This window comes from Cydia fagiglandana, chromosome 10 (assembly GCF_963556715.1).
Source record: "Cydia fagiglandana chromosome 10, ilCydFagi1.1, whole genome shotgun sequence".
Taxonomy (NCBI): domain Eukaryota; kingdom Metazoa; phylum Arthropoda; class Insecta; order Lepidoptera; family Tortricidae; genus Cydia; species Cydia fagiglandana.
Window position 1 is genome coordinate 19,585,072 of NC_085941.1, and position 19,853 is coordinate 19,604,924.

The 19,853-nt window shown below is 41.0% G+C and overlaps 1 protein-coding gene across 1 annotated transcript in view; it reads right to left on the bottom strand.

The window, feature by feature from the left end:
- Positions 1-889: 889 nt before the first annotated feature.
- LOC134668357 (tetratricopeptide repeat protein 7B) overlaps positions 890-19,853 on the bottom strand; it is a 32,914-nt gene continuing 13,950 nt past the window's right edge. The window contains exons 5-17 of the mRNA XM_063525838.1: positions 19,723-19,828; positions 18,593-18,724; positions 15,985-16,182; positions 15,302-15,431; positions 14,702-14,823; positions 12,961-13,077; positions 12,262-12,411; positions 9,085-9,288; positions 4,194-4,344; positions 3,442-3,595; positions 2,861-2,942; positions 2,568-2,673; positions 890-1,086 (exon numbers count right to left, since the gene is read on the bottom strand). Coding sequence (XP_063381908.1) covers positions 890-1,086; positions 2,568-2,673; positions 2,861-2,942; positions 3,442-3,595; positions 4,194-4,344; positions 9,085-9,288; positions 12,262-12,411; positions 12,961-13,077; positions 14,702-14,823; positions 15,302-15,431; positions 15,985-16,182; positions 18,593-18,724; positions 19,723-19,828 — 1,849 coding nt within the window. The remainder of the gene's footprint in view (positions 1,087-2,567; positions 2,674-2,860; positions 2,943-3,441; positions 3,596-4,193; positions 4,345-9,084; positions 9,289-12,261; positions 12,412-12,960; positions 13,078-14,701; positions 14,824-15,301; positions 15,432-15,984; positions 16,183-18,592; positions 18,725-19,722; positions 19,829-19,853) is intronic.

The window sequence follows — 19,853 nt, forward strand, 5'->3', positions numbered from 1 at the left end:
TGACACTTTTGTTCAACAACTTTTAAAAATTATGTAGTATTTAGACTCCCTATTTTTCATACAAAATAAATATTATCTTCAATGGGCGCCATCGCCACGCCATTATCATTGTGACTGAGGTTGCTTGTCACGCCTTAAACATTAACAAAAATTTGCAATACATTGCGTCTTAGAACAAACTTTAAAGTGTATTAAAATTCAAACCACAAGTTATTTTTAAAAGTCGCTGAACAAATGTTGGTCAGTATGAGGAGTACAGCTTACGGTTTAATTTTTTGCTCCTATTTCAGGTCACACCCGGTATATTATGTACCTACTGTAAAACGTTGTACGACACACGTAATTCGCACTTGTATCGTAATGTGCTATTAATAATCTTTTGAGGAAAAGGTTTCTTAAATCGTCAGATTTGGGTTGTTTTTACTATATTATTTCGTTTGAATATTAGTCGTCACGGTTATCCTTACCGGTTATACCCACGGTTACCAATAATACTCTCGGTTCCGGGTCTCAAAAAGGGAGTTTAAGCGATGTGTCGGGGCCAGGTCACAGATTTTAAGCATTACATGCAGTGCCATTTTAGAATTAATTTTCCATACACTTTTCGTCGGGTAGCACAAATCTCAGTTTTGACATTTTGCTGGGACATAGCACTATTACTCGTATTTATTGGGTATCGTCTTGGGTCGTCCCATTCGTTTTTCGTCGGGTTTTTAAATTAGTCCTATTCTTCTTTCGTCACTCATTCTACATCGAAAGCCACCGACGATTGTAACGAATGTAGAATGGGTGACCAAAGCAGAATAGGACTAATTTTAAGAACTTGACGAAAAACTAATGGGACGACCCAAGACGATACCATTTATTGTGTGGCCTTGGTTCCTCGTGTTCAGAGCGGGAGGTGTGCCAGGGGGTGCAGGGCCAGCGCGGCGGCGGCGGTGTCGGCGGCGGCGGCGTGGTCGTGCAGCGCGGCCAGCACCAGCGCCAGGCGCCGCCACGTGTCGGCGCGCTGCGGCTCCAGCGCGGCCGCCTCGCGGAGCGTCTTCTCCGCGAGCCGCAGCCAGCCCAGGTTGTAGTAGGCTGCGCCTGGAAGATTGTATGTAATGTTGATTCTCGCTCCGATGCCGGCCGCTGAATCGTCGACACGCTTACGGCCCGGTCATGACCAGTGTTCGGCGAACTTGGTGCCGCACGGGGTTAATGACCTACTACACATCATTATGCTAATACTGATATGCCGTGGGAATACCGGGATTCGTGTTGTATTACTTCCTTCTACAATATTTCTAATTTTAATAACTTAATGAAATAAAATTATATTACAGTATAATAAATGTAATAATAAACAGGGGTGAAGGGTTTACAATACCTAGGTAAACACTAAGCAAACTTTAAATCACAACATGTGAACTTAATGGTCCGTGGAATATAAATCAACATATGTTCTACTAGAAATGGGTTCTCAACCAATTCCTTATCATTCGACTAGAAAAGGATAGAATTAACTAATAAAGGGACACTGTTTGCCGTCTATTTCGTCCTAGTTTAGTTTAGACGCAAACAGTAGAAAATCCAACTGTGACCTTCGACAAGCCAGGTAGCCCGACTAAATGGTTGTTTATCACTTTAGATAAGTATATTTTAAACAATACTATATTTAATACAGGTGCAAAAAAATATTCTTATTTCATACTTCTGTATGACTTTTAATTATACGGGAAATTGTAATAATACTCGGTTAAAGTGTATCAATGTTTTTAAATAATAATGATACAATTTATGCATTTATTCAGTGTTTAAAATTCTATTTATAAATAAATAACACTTAATATTCTAATACTCAAATTACTTTTTCGACCAAGATCGCGGCGTTTGTGTCATGTCCATATTAAAATTTCTAGTGGGAATCCCGCAGCGTGGCACCAAGTTTGCCGAACACTGGTCATGACTTTGCGCGACCGACGGCGGAGGCAACCATAGGTGGGAACGAAAGCTCCGATCGCTGAAACCTACGGTTGCCGCCGCCGCCAGTCGCGCAATGTCGTTGCCGAGTTGTTATACAAAAAAGTCAGGCGAGGTCCGACCTGCGTGACGCACTGCACAATTGCATATACTCCATGTTGGATACTTCGGCGCTACAATCTACAAAAAAATAACCGGGCATGCTGAACACAGCGCCGAAACCCCACACTAAAAAAAAGTCAATCGAAGCTCAACTCAACTTATGGGACGATCCAATATATCCTGATATAGGATGTCATGTTTCGATGTAAGTCTTAACCAATACAAGTAAGCGCTAGCGCACCGTGTCGTGTGTGATTTCCTTCCAATTTCTGCGCTCGGCAGATCCAGTAAATCTCTCAAACTGGTCTCTCCAGCGGTATTTTGGTCGACCTATACTGCCCTATACTAAGCCAAATAGCGCTCTCAAAAGAAAATTCACCGCTAACATATACTTTAGTTATTGTAGGTAATAATTCTATTTTCAAAATAATTTGTTATAGAGATATATTTGGCTTTGGAGAGTAGTTTAAGTCGTCCCACTCTAAACAAGCCATGTTACTCACCTAAATGCACAATACTGTCGAGATGAGTGGGATGCAACGCTAACGCGTTTTGGAAGCACTGCCGCGCCTCCTCCCACTCTTGGCTCGCTTCATGAACCAAGCCACGCTGAAAAACATTAACAGGTAAATAATCTATTTACACACGTGAGGGTGGTATTCACCTGTCCAATTTTTTCTACACAGACAGACAGACGCACGAGTGATCCTATAAGGGTTCCGTTTTTTCCTTTTGAGGTACGGAACACTAAAAATACAATGAATATAAGTTACCGTTAATGTTAATGAGTAGTTACCGTGTATAATACTTCGTGGCTGGCGGGCGCTAGCGCCGCGGCCTCGGCCACGCAGCCCGCCGCCGCCGCCACTCGGCCCAGCCTGAAACAACATTATTACTGTTAAGCCCGATTTAGACGATGCGAGAACACGCATGCGAGTTTCATACCATTGCGGGTTTTGATCGGTCGGTTGAATTGGACGTAACAAACAGTCCGCAATGTAACTAAAATCGCATGCGAGTTCGCGCGCCATCTAAATCACCCCATAGAACGCATTAGGCCCACTTGCACCATTCCAGTGACCCGGGGTTAACCGGTTAAACCGTTAACCCAGTATCAAAATGTACTGGTAACCACGGTAACTCCAGGTTTAACGGTTAATCCCGGGTTAGTGCAATGGTGCAAGTGTATCTTTTCGTGTATCCGCAAGCGCCCCCGAAAACAATAAGATAAAACTTAATTTCCTACAGTCTTACATATTGGTGGAGAAAAAATATTAACATACCTACATCAACTCTTAGTTGCATGAAACGAACACAAAGTACTGTTTCTTAGTGTGGTATTCCACCTGTCTTGTATAAACTAGGTATAAATCTTACCTGAGACACAAGTCAGCCAGTAGCAGCCACGCTTGCGCGCGGTGCGTGGCCAGAGGCGGTCGCGTTTTGGTCCGCGCCGCCGACACTGAGGACGCGCCCTCTGATAAGGCTCGCTCCACCCGATAAGCGCCAGCGGATTCTGCTCGTACGGACGCTGTTGATCAAAAATTTATTGGTAATGTGGCTTGTTACCAAAAAAAAGTATCCGTGTTAGATGATTCAGATGTTCAAATTGAATTATATTTTTAAAGATTTTATTATTCAGCAAAAATATTTAGTTTTCGTGGCATTTATGACAACTTCTACAGTTATAGTTTTTAATTAACTTCAAGATTTCAAAGGACGTGGTTTTCAAAGGAGTTTTTATTTATTTTAGGTTTAAATACTGTGTTTTAAGTCAGATCTTTCTTTTTACGGAATATTAATGCTATTTCGTCCAGCGAATCACTTGTTACACTCAGTTTTTATTATGTATAAAACTTAACAAACTCCTATTATGTAGTTAATTTGTATTTTTATCTCTTTCTATTAAACACTAATGTCAAAATAACGGATAATAGAGTCAAACCAAGCTAAATCCCAAGCGATTATGATAGCACAGACTGGGCAAGTGTAATTTTAAACGTCATCATTTCATAAGTCTGTGCTATCAAAATCGTTGCAGAATTAGCTTAGCCCGACTCTACTTATAGGACTTATCTAATTGAACGTTACTGTACGTTAGTACGTTTTTAAATAACGACATAACTTACGCGCATGCGTGGTGCTATGCAAGTCCGTCTGCCCCGAGTCCGACAGAGCGTCCAACTCTGCGTATCCGTTCCGCTCCTCCGATTCCGCTTCCGCCTCCGCTTCCGCGCTGTTCAGCAGTGTGAGCAACTCCTTACCGGTCGCTAACGCTGCCTATAAAAGTACATTTTGTAATATTACTTCGGCTAAATGGGCATTTTTATTCTAACTTTAAAATGCGTCTCAAGTTTTGTTACAGATGTAGAGCATAATTATTTTCCATCGTATTTTAACGGAAACGTACGAACGTGTCTTGCTATTTCAGCAATTCTCGGTACAAAAAGTACTGAGGTTGATTGAAGTATCTAGACATTATGACAAATACGAATGTTTCCGAGAAAATAAGACGAAACACAATTATGCACTATATCTGTAAGTCATGTTTGACTGCCAATGCCTTTACATTGTCGTCTGTTTTGTGACAATTGGGTAGGTCAAGTTTTTTGAAGATAGGCAAATTATATTTTTTTCCGATAGTATTTATTATAGCGATCACGGAAATGCAGCTCTTTTATTTTTATTTCATTTTATTGATTAAATATATTTTTTTAAATGATCGATATGACGTTTGTGAGATGGAATGGCAGATCCGAGTAATTCCTTTGCACGTAGTAAATGGGACGGGATAGAAAAAAAAACGATGTCAACTGTCAGTGTCACTTAGCTCTCATTCCCGAAAAATAACGGACAAGCCTCATGTTACCTTGCGAATTGCTATTAATGTTATCATTGAGATTTTCGGCGACCTCAGCACGACCACGGATTCCCCACGACATCTGCGCGTATTTGGACAAAGATTGAATTTACTTTCAATAACTTGGCACTGCATAAATTATTGGACGTTTTCTTCCCCACCCCTACACGACGGCCCCTACGCTGACCCTTGGACAGAGTTTTGCAAGAAAAATAAGCGAGTTCATACGAGATTGCGAGCAGATTCTACAAATTTGAAATTATTATCATAACAGTGATAAGCACAATGCCGTTGAATTAGAGGAGCAATGGCCGTACAGGAGTACGTATCCGTGAAATACATAGGTACATAAAACTTTCTTCACTTGTGTTTTGATTTTTATTATTAAATTGCCATGAGCTGTTAAGTTCGTAAACAAGAAATCGGTCTAATTTTTTCTAACAATTTCAACCATCTGTTAGTTTTGTGTGGTTATCCTCATTTTATGAATGTTGTTCTTATTTTCAGGTGGATGTAAACATTCATTGGCGGTATTATACTGATGGCTAATTAGAACCATTGAGCCATGACATACTTCCTTGCAGTGTTATTCGGCTAAGCCTCGAGCATCCTGTGAATCTGAAGGATATAATTATTTCCATAAAAAAGAGCAATCGAATTAGGACCAAGATATCCCGAGAATCTAAAGACATTTTATAAAAAATGCAATAAAATGAAAATGGGAGACTCTCTTATTTTAACAATGTTACAAGATCATGACAATGTTATGGTCTATACTTATTAAAATTTTAAAACCAACATGACTGTCTTTATCTTTGACTTGAAAATGTACAAATGATTTGGGTTAAACATTATCAAACTGCACAACGGGACTTAATCGCGTATTTAAGTCCCGTTGTGCAGTTTGATAATGTTTAATAATCGTGAAAGTTTAAATCAGTGATTTGGGTTAAGTTTTATGAAATGCAACTTATGCTAAAAATCTATTATTATTATATGTCAAATCATCGTGAACTCGATGTTGCTTAAGGCGTATCCAGATTAGTCAATTTTTCGCCAATCTGATTAAATTGCCCGATCGAATCGGGACGTACGGACGCAAACGCCAATTTGGCTCGCCGAATTCAACCGCCGATAATGACCAATAAAATGAGGTGCGGACACAAGAACACCAATTTGTGAGGCTAGTAGTTTCGTTATGGGGCATTTTTTCAATTTAAATGGGTCTAATATCACCATAAATCTAAAATTGGAGATTGACGCCAATTTCATTTCTGATCAAATCGACCGATTTGATCAGTCCCGTCTGGATACCGCTTTAGCACCGCGAAAGGGCGCTGCGCGGTGCGCGCGGTTTGACGCATGCGCGTACCGTATGCTTTGTATCTATGGTAATATAATTTTAAAAAATATGCAAATAAAAGGCGGCAAAGTTTATTCGTTGTGCAATACTCAATAAGTTACCGCTTGTTATTTTAATACTCGTAATAAACAAAATGAGTTCAAGTGACGAAAACGACCTGGAATAGACGGCATGCACCGCCTCATTTGAAAGCAGAAGCAAACTTAATAATGAATAACTAGCTTCCTGCTAAGTCCTGGGACAAATACAACAGGACTTACGACATGCTCATGCTGTGGAAGGACACAAGAAGGACAGCCAAAACGCAAGAAACACCTAGTCTGAAAGTGGTTTTTAGCGTATTTCTGTGACCAAGTGAAAACTAAAAAGCCATCTACATTTAATATAAACTAAGAATATGCGTTGTTTTTTTAATTGTATTCGTGTCACTTTACCCCTATTAAATACGCTTTACTAAATTGAATTTGTTTTATTTCCTCACATAATTTGAGAATAGTGCTTACTATGTATACCTCAATGGAAGCAAAAATGTAGTATTTTTGCGAGTTGATACACTTGCTACTTGTGTATAGTGGCAAATGTATTAAACCCGCAATCAACACTAATCAATATGTAAACAGGCCCCAACGTGAAGCACATTTACCCTACAGACATACTTATCCATATTGACCATATTTGAACCTCTCAACTCTCTTCAAGGGCACGCCACACAGCGTGATTCTATATACTGTTGTAATGTTAATGCTTAAGGATAATAATTTGTGGATTTTAAAATAAAACGAAACGAAATTTACTGCATTTATATTATATTATTTTGGATTCATATTATAAGTTTTCTAAAGTACAGTCGCCATCAGATATATTGGTGCAGCTAGGGTGCTCATAAATATCTGAACACGCCTCTATTATCAGGGCGTGCGTGTTCAGATATTGTGAACACCTTGCCGAGCCCATATATAATAGCCAATAACGACCTAGTTGTAAGACTATTACAATCTTAATCATTATGTATGTATAATACAACAATCACGTTTATATAGTCCTCACAAACGTATAAGTTACCATTTTGGCCAATATATCTTCAAAGCTTGGCACCGATTCGCTGTTAAAGACTTTGGTGTGCTCAAATACGCTGAATTTGGAAAGTAACGTCTGTACTTCCTACAAGACGGTACGACGCACTTTGAGTTCATCTCTGTAATATTCTATTTCCATTCGAACGTTTCCGGGATCGTCTCCATCTATTGTGTTGATACTGAGATCCAAAATGACTCGTATAGCAGTCCAAGAGTCGTGGTGGAGGCGTTAATGAAAATGTTCTCCAAGAAGCAGTGCCAAGTAGTCGAAAGCAATCGTTATCATTATCAAAATATCCGTGTTGATCGTGCTAGGGACGTTAAAAATACTTATTCTAGAAATCACACCGACATCCAATTACAAGAAAACACAAATGTTTCGTCCGACCGTTATTTTCCAATTATTTGCAAGTTATTTTCCAAGAATGACACTGACAGTTGACATCGATTTTTTTTCTATCTCGTCCCATTTACTACGCGCCAAGGAATTAATTACTCGAATCTGCCATTTCACCTCACAAACGTCATATCGATCATTTAAAAAAATACATTTAATCAATAAAATGATATAAAAATAAAAGAGCTGCATTTCCGTGATCGCTGTAATGAATACTATCGGGAAAAAATATAATTTGCCTATCTTCAAAAAACTTTACCTACCCAATTGTTAATGGGTCGTTAACGGTACAAAGTTGACTGATAACTCCTAATTAATGGCAAGTTAATTAGGGTCTCAAGATGGCAGGATTCACAATGTATTGGCTCCTCTACACGATGGGCCAGCGCCGGCCACTTTAAGGGACGCATTTATGCGTTAGAGGGAGTGATATTGCTATGTTATTCTAACGCATGACTGCGTCCCTTGGAGTGGCCGGCGCTGATCCATTGTGTAGAGGAGCCATATAAGCGTGCGTGAAGTACAGGGGGTGGTATCAGCTTATTGATGAAAAATAGTATAGTCAGGCGTGGCTCACTCCGCGATTTCATCGCGTTTCGACAGATACATGAGGCCTACACCAGTTTTGGTGTCTCGCAGTAGTAGTTGCCGCGCACCGCTACGGAACGGACGCTTGCTCACGACTGCGTCACTTTGCGATATTTATCGTAATAGATGCGTTCCATTAGAGAGTAAACCTTCTGTACCTAGTACTATTATTTATTCCGTGGCATAGTTTGAGTTTTCGATATTCATATATTATAGGGTGGCCCGACTTTAAAATGCGTTCGGCTATAGTATTGAGGAAACGAGGGATGTGTAATTTTAGTACGGACAAAGAGGAAATTTGGGTGGTAAATGGGTCAATCGAATTTTTATTTTAGCACAAACGTACCTCTCCGCTCTCCCAGACCAGCTGCAGCGCACACAGCGCCCACAGAGGTCACAGCGCACTGGGGTATTTAGCTCTCGCTAGCCTCGCCGTAGCTAACGTCTTCGCTTCTCTTGGGCCGCGCACGACCATAAGATGATGGCTGTTACTACTATATACTAGACTTTATACGGTAAAACAGGTTTAAGATTCTAAAGCGACGCCAACATGCATTAAATGGAATACCACCCTTAAGGCTCATTTAGACGGTGCGAGAACTCTTATGCGAGTTTCATTACATTACGGTATTTGATTGGTCGGCAGTATTGACGTAGTCAACAGTCCGCAATGTAGCTAAAATCGCATACGAGTTCGCGCGCCGTCTAAATCGGTCCTTAAGGTGTCTGCACGTACCTCTCCACTCTCCCAGACTAGTTGTAAAGCGCACAGCGCCCACAGCGGCCACAGCGCGCTCGGGTACCGCGCGCGCGCCAGCCGCGCCGCGGCCAGCGCGCGCGCGCCGCGCGGCCCGGCCGCCGCGCACGACCACAGCGCCGTGGCCAGCCGCAGTCCGCCGCCGCTCTCCGAGTGCACCGCCAGGCACGACCGCGTCGCGTCCTGACATATATCATAAAAGGTTACACTAGTGTCCGAGTGCCACCTCGTCCGTTCCTCGGTCTTATACAGGGTGGAAAGACACGGCGATCCTTTTCGCAAAAGGGGGATTGTTTAGCCTAAACTCTATATTTTCTCCATAGAAACTATGTTAATATAATATGTGCAACCGTTTCTAAATTATGGCCTTTTAAACATCCATGCAAAAAAACTACTTTGTTCTAACCCTAACAGGTGACAGGGTCAATGAACTTACTTGTAAACAATCAGTATACGACAGGAAATTATGCTAATTTGTTGCCATCTAACCATTCTTAGGTCGGCGAAGAGGGCCCCCTCTTAACAATAAATTGGGGAAAATTTCCCCTCCTCAAAATTTTCAGATTTTGTCAAATTACCCCATTACACACACAAATACAGCTCACGCACACTATCTCAAATTTACTGGAACAGGTCAGTGACCTCTAATGTTTTTTTAAAGGTGCTGTTTCGAGTTTGGTGTCTCTTTTGAGGAATTTAAACTGTCAATGCGTTCCTTTGTGATAAGACAGAGAAAAAACACTTTTTATATAGTTTTCCTTATTTGTTCATGTCATGTCATAGGTATGTGACGTATTTAAATGTAAATAATCCTAGGTAGTTCATTTCGTTGTTGACTTTTGTATTAAGATAGAGGCACAAAGAGCAACACTCTTAACTATCCATCGGTGGACCTAATGCCTTTTGTAATAAGGTTTACGAACTGTCAGTTAACAGTGTGGTTGTGGGCGATTGTATGCGGATGGTAAAGATAGACCGAATTAAACCTAGGAGTTATTTTATTATGTCAGATGGATAATACTTACGAAGCTATTGAAATTTGTATTTTGTATTTAAATAAATAAATTTGGATTCATTCAAATAAAGGTTATTACAATTAGGGATATAGATACCTCACCTACCTTATTGGTAAAACAAAAATCAGAGCATTACAAAAATGTCAAAAGGCCAAAGCCACGCTGATAAGAGTGATAAGACTAAGACCTCGTCATATAAACTTTCACTGAAAGAAAACCAAAGGCATTTCTGGTAATTCTATTTCGTTTCTGAGTTATCGTTTTGCACCGAATATCAATAAAATAAAAGCACATTGTTATTTGTTAGATACATTTATATAAGAATCGTGACATCAAACCAACATAGGTACTCGTAAACTACACCAATCCGATGTTATTGGCATTAAATGTCGTTCTTTCAACTGATAATATAGCCACTAAAACTCGCTGAGACTGCAGGTCGACTCTTGATTTCAATTTCTTGATCATATATCACTGAATTAACTTTAACTCAAAGCACGTGATAGCTCTTTAGAATAGCAACGAAACTGGGTGAAACTAAGAACTTTATTGCTGAAATTATGTGAACAACATTGCTTTGTCTTCATCAATAAAATTTTAATAATTATAATTGTGTACGTTAAAATGTGAAGAATTTTGTTAATAAATTGTCTATCTAGTATGTTGACATTATATCATACGTATGTGTTTTTAAAATGACGTAATATGAATGCCAGCACAATGAAAAAACAAAATTCCAATAAGAAAAAACATATCTTCAAACTTTTTCATTTTGAGTGAATTAGGAAGAAACTAATTACTCTGATTTGGTTGTGTTCGTATATTTTTTAAATAATTTGTTATATTTTTTAAGTATTACCTATGGCTTGTGAATAAAAACAAATCAAAATTTTGATGATTCTAGATCTTCGTGTGACATTATTCATTTACCCTATTTATTTTGAACACAGTTTTTCACTGGTATCATTATTCGTATACGGACATGAATTTCTGTCAATATATATGCCAAAACGAAATGTCAAAATGGGACGCCTAAGTACACGACCGCTCCGGACGAGCCCCAGCGGGCATCTGAATCAAAGGAGAATTTTGACAGATATGGCGGATGTATGGAAATTTTACGAAAGTTTACATTTACGATTGAATTTCTCTGTTACCTTTAAGAGGAAAAATAGGAAAAGATTGCTAATTCGTTGTAGTCCAGTTATCTGGCTTTCAAAATCACTCGATATTATAGCTTGAGCATCGATTTATTTATATAAATTTTACTAAACGCTGACACTCGTTCATCTCTTTTTAGGTACAACTTTGCATAAGTGTATATTTATGATATTGTAAAAGATTTCAGATTTTCAAGGGTGATTCGTTGTAAACACACTCTTTGGGATAATGACATTTTTTTTTTATCAAGAGATGTGAACGCTAGCGACTAAATGGTGACTGCGTTTTTCGCTGATTTCGCTCGACGCAGTCTTAATCTGATTAGTTGATTACATTCGCCTTTGACGAGGACTAAACAAGTTTTATATGGTAGGTATTTATATTTTTTATACCTTTTGGCACTTGTCCCACCAAGAGCGAGTAAGCGATTAACTATCGGCGATTTTCTCGCCCAAGAAACGAACAAAAGATTAGGATCCTGTGTTAGTAAAAGAGACACTATATTAATAGTTCATCGCTGGCTGTTCACACTGCCGGCGAAAACACTCGCTCTACTACTTTGTCGCCGCGATAAGATAAAACTAGCTCAGCGGTACTCGCTCGGCGATGCTCGCTTCGTAGTTTGAACAAGTCTGCGACGTCTGCGTGTTCGGCTACGCTGCACCGCCCGAGCGAATGACGCGAGTAATAGCCCGTCGCACTCGAACACTCGCCTATAGCCGAGCGACAAAACTATTGGAGCTAATACTCGCTTCTTGCCGCTCGCCCACTCGTTTCTAGTTTATCGTTCTACTCGCTTATGGCTCATCGTCGACGGTGGGACAAGTGCCTTTGTCTATTTCTCACTAGTTGTCAGTAAATGCTTGACCTGAATGCCGGTTTTTTCGTTTCGCTCTCCGCATATTAGCTATCGAATAGTTTAAATGTCCTCAATTCCTGGACAGCCTTAATATAGATTCAAAGTACTAAAACGACTTACCATGGCATCATTTAGCCTTCCTTGCTGCATGTACGCCACGGCTAAATGGTAGAACGCCAAATGGTCGTTGTCGTCCAGAGTGACCGATCGTAACAGCAGTTTGAGACATTTTTCGTTCGCTGCGTCCTTATCCACTCGAGAATTCGTTTTCTGAAAGTACAATATTGTTAATGACAAGCTTTTAAATACCTAACTTTTAAGAAAATTAGATGACGTGACAATCACAACACATGGTTAAATATTATGGTCTTCATCCGCACTTCACCATTTGTGATTAAATAAGTGTACAATTAAATAATAGGGTTTTACTATGATGTTTCGTTCTTATTAGTGATTTTTTTTATTCCTATTTCCTAATCGATTTTATGTCATAAAATTACTAATATTGCTTTAAAGAAATGATTTTTAGTATAAAATAATCATACTTTATTTATTTAAATTGCTGATTTTAACATTCAAAATTGCCAAAAAATATGTGTCGACACAAATGTGACCAGGTCTGACGAGGCGGGGGGGGGGGGGGGATGGGGCAGGAGGGGTTATAAAATCGTAAAATTCGTGTGACGTAATTAATAGATAACGCACATGCCAACGGAATTGTTGTAAGCTAGTTCAACCAAATACAGTTCAGTAAAAGATGAGAGATGAGATAGGTAACCATTTAACCAATCGCATTTTTGCCAATTTCAATTTAATTACCTGTGCCAACATTTGATACCCGATGCCGCAGTAGAGACAGCATCTTGCCAGCATGGGTCCGTTTCGCTCTTCCTCTATCGCTAACGCTTGTTCCGCTAACTCGATCCCGTCTTCTATCTGGGGATAAAAGATACACTTAAGATTTTTGTCGCTAAACTTGATAAATCGAAATTCAAAATCATTGTAATTCAATTTCTAATTCAAATTTTAAATGAAAAACGATGAAAAATAAAAGATGCGGTCTGTGGAAATCTGTTATCAATGTTATAATCTACGTAAGTTTAATTTTTTGTTCAAAATTTCATGGCATCAGTGAAAATCTGCGATCAAGACTAAACGCAAGATTAAAAGTGTACGAGTATTTCGTCAGATGACAACCAAAACTCAGGAAAAAAACAATAATAATAAACTTGTCTTACCAGGAATAATAATAAACTTGTCTTACCCAGCCGCTCCTATAGCACGTGTCTGCTCCGAGCAGCCGTAGGGCTGCGTCTTGTGGGGCGAGAGGCGCTGCTCGCTTCATGACCGCGTGCGCTCGCACGCCCGCCGTCCATACTGTACTGTCTACGAGATAATGTTAGGAATAATAATAAATTTGTCTTACCCAGCCGCTCCTATAGCACGTGTCTGCTCCGAGCAGCCGCAGGGCTGCGTCTTGTGGGGCGAGAGGCGCTGCTCGCTTCATGACCGCGTGCGCTCGCACGCCCGCCGTCCATACTGTACTGTCTACGAGATAATGTTAGGAATAATAATAAATTTGTCTTACCCAGCCGCTCCTATAGCACGTGTCTGCTCCGAGCAGCCGTAGGGCTGCGTCTTGTGGGGCGAGAGGCGCTGCTCGCTTCATGACCGCGTGCGCTCGCACGCCCGCCGTCCATACTGTACTGTCTACGAGATAATGTTAGGAATAATAATAAATTTGTCTTACCCAGCCGCTCCTATAGCACGTGTCTGCTCCGAGCAGCCGCAGGGCTGCGTCTTGTGGGGCGAGAGGCGCTGCTCGCTTCATGACCGCGTGCGCTCGCACGCCCGCCGTCCATACTGTACTGTCTACGAGATAATGTTAGGAATAATAATCAATTTGTCTTACCCAGCCGCTCCTATAGCAGGTGTCTGCTCCGAGCAGCCGCAGGGCTGCGTCTTGTGGGGCGAGAGGCGCTGCTCGCTTCATGACCGCGTGCGCTCGCACGCCCGCCGTCCATACTGTACTGTCTACGAGATAATGTTAGGAATAATAATAAATTTGTCTTACCCAGCCGCTCCTATAGCACGTGTCTGCTCCGAGCAGCCGTAGGGCTGCGTCTTGTGGGGCGAGAGGCGCTGCTCGCTTCATGACCGCGTGCGCTCGCACGCCCGCCGTCCATACTGTACTGTCTACGAGATAATGTTAGGAATAATAATAAATTTGTCTTACCCAGCCGCTCCTATAGCACGTGTCTGCTCCGAGCAGCCGTAGGGCTGCGTCTTGTGGGGCGAGAGGCGCTGCTCGCTTCATGACCGCGTGCGCTCGCACGCCCGCCGTCCATACTGTACTGTCTACGAGATAATGTTAGGAATAATAATAAATTTGTCTTACCCAGCCGCTCCTATAGCACGTGTCTGCTCCGAGCAGCCGTAGGGCTGCGTCTTGTGGGGCGAGAGGCGCTGCTCGCTTCATGACCGCGTGCGCTCGCACGCCCGCCGTCCATACTGTACTGTCTACGAGATAATGTTAGGAATAATAATAAATTTGTCTTACCCAGCCGCTCCTATAGCACGTGTCTGCTCCGAGCAGCCGCAGGGCTGCGTCTTGTGGGGCGAGAGGCGCTGCTCGCTTCATGACTGCGTGCGCTCGCACGCCCGCCGTCCATGCTGTACTGCCTAAAAATAATAAATTTATTTATTTATCTCGATCAAACCACAACTAGGTCCTAAAGGTGTCCGCTAGCTGGCGTTTGCACGGAGCGTGTTAACAAAAAAAATAGCAAACATAGACCAAGATGCAACGATTTTGATAGCACATTTTCATATTTCATAGAAGTTTGACGTTTAAAATAATACTTGCACTGCGAGGGCTACCAAAATCGCGCGCCACGGATCTAAGGGTGGTACTGGTATTCCACCAGGGTCGGCTTTCCTACTCAGTCTTCTCCACTTTGCCCGGTCTTCGGCATCTTTAGGCGTGAGATTGTCCGAAAGGAAAATTTCATCGCTCCCTCCAGGGACTGCAGTATGCACGATCCCGGGCTCGGATCCCGATCATTAACCTTATGGCAGGGTTTTCTGGCGTGTAGAGCGTGCGGTACTAGGGTAAGGGCAGGGTATGGGTAGGGTACTCTAAAGTAACCATAGCACACACCTGGAGAAATGTGTTGTGGTGCGTGACACAACTGGACGGGCGGCGTGGGCGACGCGGCCGCCGTCGCCAGAGCTCGCTGCCTCCACACATGCGCGCTGCCGAACGAAAACTTCATCGCTCGCTCCAGGGTCTGCGCAATACAAGATAAACACATTATGTACGATTGTACGTACAGATGTAGTAATAATTATTTTCCATCGTATTTTCACGGAAATGTACGATCGTGTGTTGCTATTTCAGTCGGTGTCGGTATACATAAAGTATACAAGTTGACTGAAGTAGCATAACAAATACGAACGTTTCCGAGAAAATACGACAGTATTATATAATAAAATAGTAGATAGATGTTAAAACCAATTCTAGCTGGTTTTTCTTCCCTCTGTATCAAGGTCTCATAACGAGTGCAAATACGCTTGATCAACCCCAAATGGCGGGAAAATGCCGATGACAGGGTCGAGTGGAGAAAATGAGAGGAGGGAGGGGAGGAAGACACCAAAGTAGGCTAATAAAAAAGTATAACAGTCTAAAATTTCTGTATAGGTTTAGAGAAATGTCAACACATTTCTCCCTCTATCATCCCCCACCCTGTCACCCTGTCCCACCATTTGGGGTAGAATGCGTCCAAGTCGTCCCGCCATCTCCTTTTAGGTCTGCCTTTTTGTTATAATAATTAGTATAATTACCTCTAAAACTAGACACAACTGCCCCCATCTCGTGACAGCAAGTGCCAGTAGATCGGCAACAGCCACAGCGTTGGCTAAGGCGTGTTGCCTCGCGGCTTCAAACTCTGCACTCTGTGATAACACTGCGTCGCGGACCGCCATCGCCTCGCCTACTAGGAGGAGGAGGATTATCTCCTCGTACTCGTTTCGGGGGACGAACTGGAACAAAACAGTGATCATTTATGTCTATTTATACAAGCTTTTATTTAGTTTCACCTTTCACCACCTAGTCTGTGTGTCGGTCTATAATCAAATCTTGCAAGTTAAATTTGATCCCTTCCCCGTTTCCGATTGAGCTGAAATTTTGCGTGCATGTATAAATCGGATGACAATGCAATATTATGATACCATCGAGCCAATCTGACGATGAAGACAGGAGGTGGCCATTGGAATTCTGTGATGAAACAACGCAACCTAATTGTGTTAGGATTGTCTCGATGAGTATTAGTTGTCTGCCGTAAGAAAAGTACAGTCAGCGTTAAAAGTTTGTACCAAAAATGAAATTTTTGCCAAAAACTTATTCTAATCATCTGTTATAGTCTTTCGATTTGTAGCTGGCCCCGAACGGGTAATCCTTGGTCTATATTGTTGTAACGGTTTGCTATAAAACCTCGTTTGCGCTAAGCGTTTGTGCTGGCCGGTTGTAAAAAAAAATTAAAAACATTTTTAAATAGTTTTCTGAAATCTGTCACTGGAAGAAAATTGCTAAACACAAAGAGCATATAATCACTGCGTTTTAAGAGTCGGCACTCTCGAACAATCCTCGAACCGAATTATGAACGTACATATCCCAACACACCAAATACAGGCTTAAAGATCTCGCATCCAGGCAATAATTGTTAAAAAAAAATCCACACACAATACTACCAACACAAAAAAAAACAACGCTAGGGCTCGACACTTCCAGTACCTACTGTTTATCGATATCGATAAATGTGCGATACGTGCTGCTGTATTTACCTACTGTACTACTGTAACAGTACATTTTGAGAATCACGTGGATTAATAAAATAAAAGAACATTATATATATATATAAACAATTTTATTTTACATGATAAAAATAACATAGTTTATTATTCAAGTAGGCATATTACAATATGCTGTATTCGCGCGCATTCTTTTTTAATCTGGTCCCTTTTTATTGAAGGCACTGGATGGAGAATGATTTCCACAAATGAACTTGTTTCCATTCAGCTTTTGAATAGGTAAATAAATACGCCAATACCTCATTTCCTTTTCCTCAGCTTTGCCCATAATCGACATCTGAAATAAAGAGATTATCGATAAATTGGTCGTACACTATTCGTGTCATAGGTTACTTAGTTTTTTACTTAAAAATACTTTATTCACAAAATATTTTCGTTTTAATCATGGATTGTACACGACTAAAACTAATTAAATTAGTAACTGTTAACGACTCAAAGTAAAAAATGAAAATATTGCATACAAACATCAGTTTACCGACCTGTTCGGATCAAGTGGAAATTTGGCCAAAAATGCGTCAGTAGTTAGTCTTCTTACACACCCACTACAAACTTCACATTTCCTTAAAGATTTAGCCCCCATTTAAATAACAGCTAAAGTTATTTTACCAATTACAATAAAAAATAACCACGTATTTCCACGTTCACGACAATTTAAATGACGTTTGAAGTTTTACTACCAATCATACCAACCTAAAGAAAAGTAAGTATAATACGTCTATGTTAAAAGCAAGTATGGTATGTGCGACCAAAATGCAACAGCAGTCATTTTAATTCGATAAGATTATTTCTATGCCTCAATGTTGGTAACAAGTACGTTCTTAATTTATCAAAGTATGGGGTGTCGATGGGCTGGCTAAACATTTACGACAATTTCTTGCAAATAAGATATTAACTAATCTCTAAAATTGTATAATTAATTAATTTAGATCGTGTCTTATTGATATTATGCTGTGTACATTTCCCCGGATCGGGTAAGTGTTGTGAATATTTCATTTGACTTACTAATAGGAATAATTTTACGTTGTATTCTTTTATACTGTTAAGTAATCTGTTCCTTTCTGACTGCTTCATCCGTGCTAAAAAATAATGCTAAAAGGTTAATTTTCCTGATATTTCTTTCCTTGTGGGCCGGATGTCGCAGTCATTGTCGTGCGCATTTTCTAATATGCCCAATAATACTAGGGATCAAGTCTGGGTACGAAATTGTTTGAACCCTGCCTGAAACCCTCTATCCTGCACTACCCCGGGTTGCGCTATGCGCAAGCTCTACAATCTGGAAGGTTTCCGTTCCGAGCTGAGGATCCTGAACCACAGCGGGGAGCCATCCTAGTCTACTCTGGATCAACTGGGACTCCTGCGCTGTACAGCGGCGCCATCTACAACTGCGACGCCCGCGATGTAGAGCCTCAGGAAAGTGCCTTCTTTTAAGGACTCGTTTCTATATTTCTTTCTCTGTGTCAGCTCAGTTACACGGACTCGCGACCCTAGCCTAACTTCTTGTAATTTTAAATTTAACTTTCATTTCTAACCTATCTATCTCTATCTACATGTGACGCTAAACGTCACATTGTTAAGTAGTAACCTGATTGATGGCGGCGTATCTCTTAGGCTTCCACGGGCCGTCGCTGGCGTGGTCGTCGCGGCGCCGCAGCGTGCCGCCCGCCCCCGCCCCCGCCCCCGCCGCCGCCGGCGAGGGCTCCGGCGCGCTGTACTCCTGCAAACGATTCAGGTTTCACGTTTATATTATTTAGGGCCCCTCGCACCATTCCACTGACCCGGGGTTAACCGATTAAACCTGGAGTTCCCGCGGTTCCCGGTACGATGAGACGCCGGGTTGACGGTTTAACCGCGCAGACCCGGGTTCGTGAGATGGTGCAAGTTGGCCTTATTGTTATTTTCACCACACCGGCTCGGAAAGGCTCACTTACTACTTACGACTTCAAAAACTGATAGCGGAGTTGCATTTTATTCACATATGAGACAAAGTAATCGAATGCAAATATTGAATTGTTTTCTTATGTTTCCCGGTAGAATTGACTTTTAAATGATGATTTTGGATGATATAGTACTTTATGCGACCGTTGTTTAAAAGAGGTCAAAAAACGAATGGCGTGAGTAACAATTTGAGGCGAAGCCGAAAATTGTTAATAAAGATGCCACGAGTATTTTTTGACTCAGTTAAACAACGTTGCATACAATACTTTTTCTACGACCAAACACTTACTTTAAAATAGAATTGAAAATTTAACGAATCTTTTTAATTCAGGAAGTAGCAAAAATGGAGAGTACGGGCGTGAAAAGAATAAATGAATGAAATTAAAAAAAAAAACATGTCTATGGTTCACTTATTTGTCAGAGATAACATTTAAAGTAAAGTTGGCAACACTGTATTTCATTCAATATTTTTTAAGTGGTCATTACACGAAGTATTGTAAAATCGCCAAAAAGATACTGCGTGTATGCACAAATTCTTTTTTGGGGAATAGACTAAAGACCTGTCTTGACAACTATAAGGTAGGGTTTTAAAGGTGTGCGCACGACCCTTTAAATGACAAATAAAAGTACTGGAGTAGAAAAAATATTTAATAACATTCATTTGAATTTGATTTGGTACGATTTTGTTTGATATTTTACATTTAATATTTGCTTTTGGTAGGGTGAAAAATATGTATCACGCGGGGTTCAAATTTGTAAATGTTAATTTAGCCTCACCTGTCCGGCCAAGCCTCGCATGAGTAGCTCCGCGAGTTGTCTGGCGAGCGCTAACCGCAGCGCCTGCGTCGATGCCGCCTCCACCGCCGTCAGCATCACTCGATACCTGCCAACGGATAGTTGACTTAATC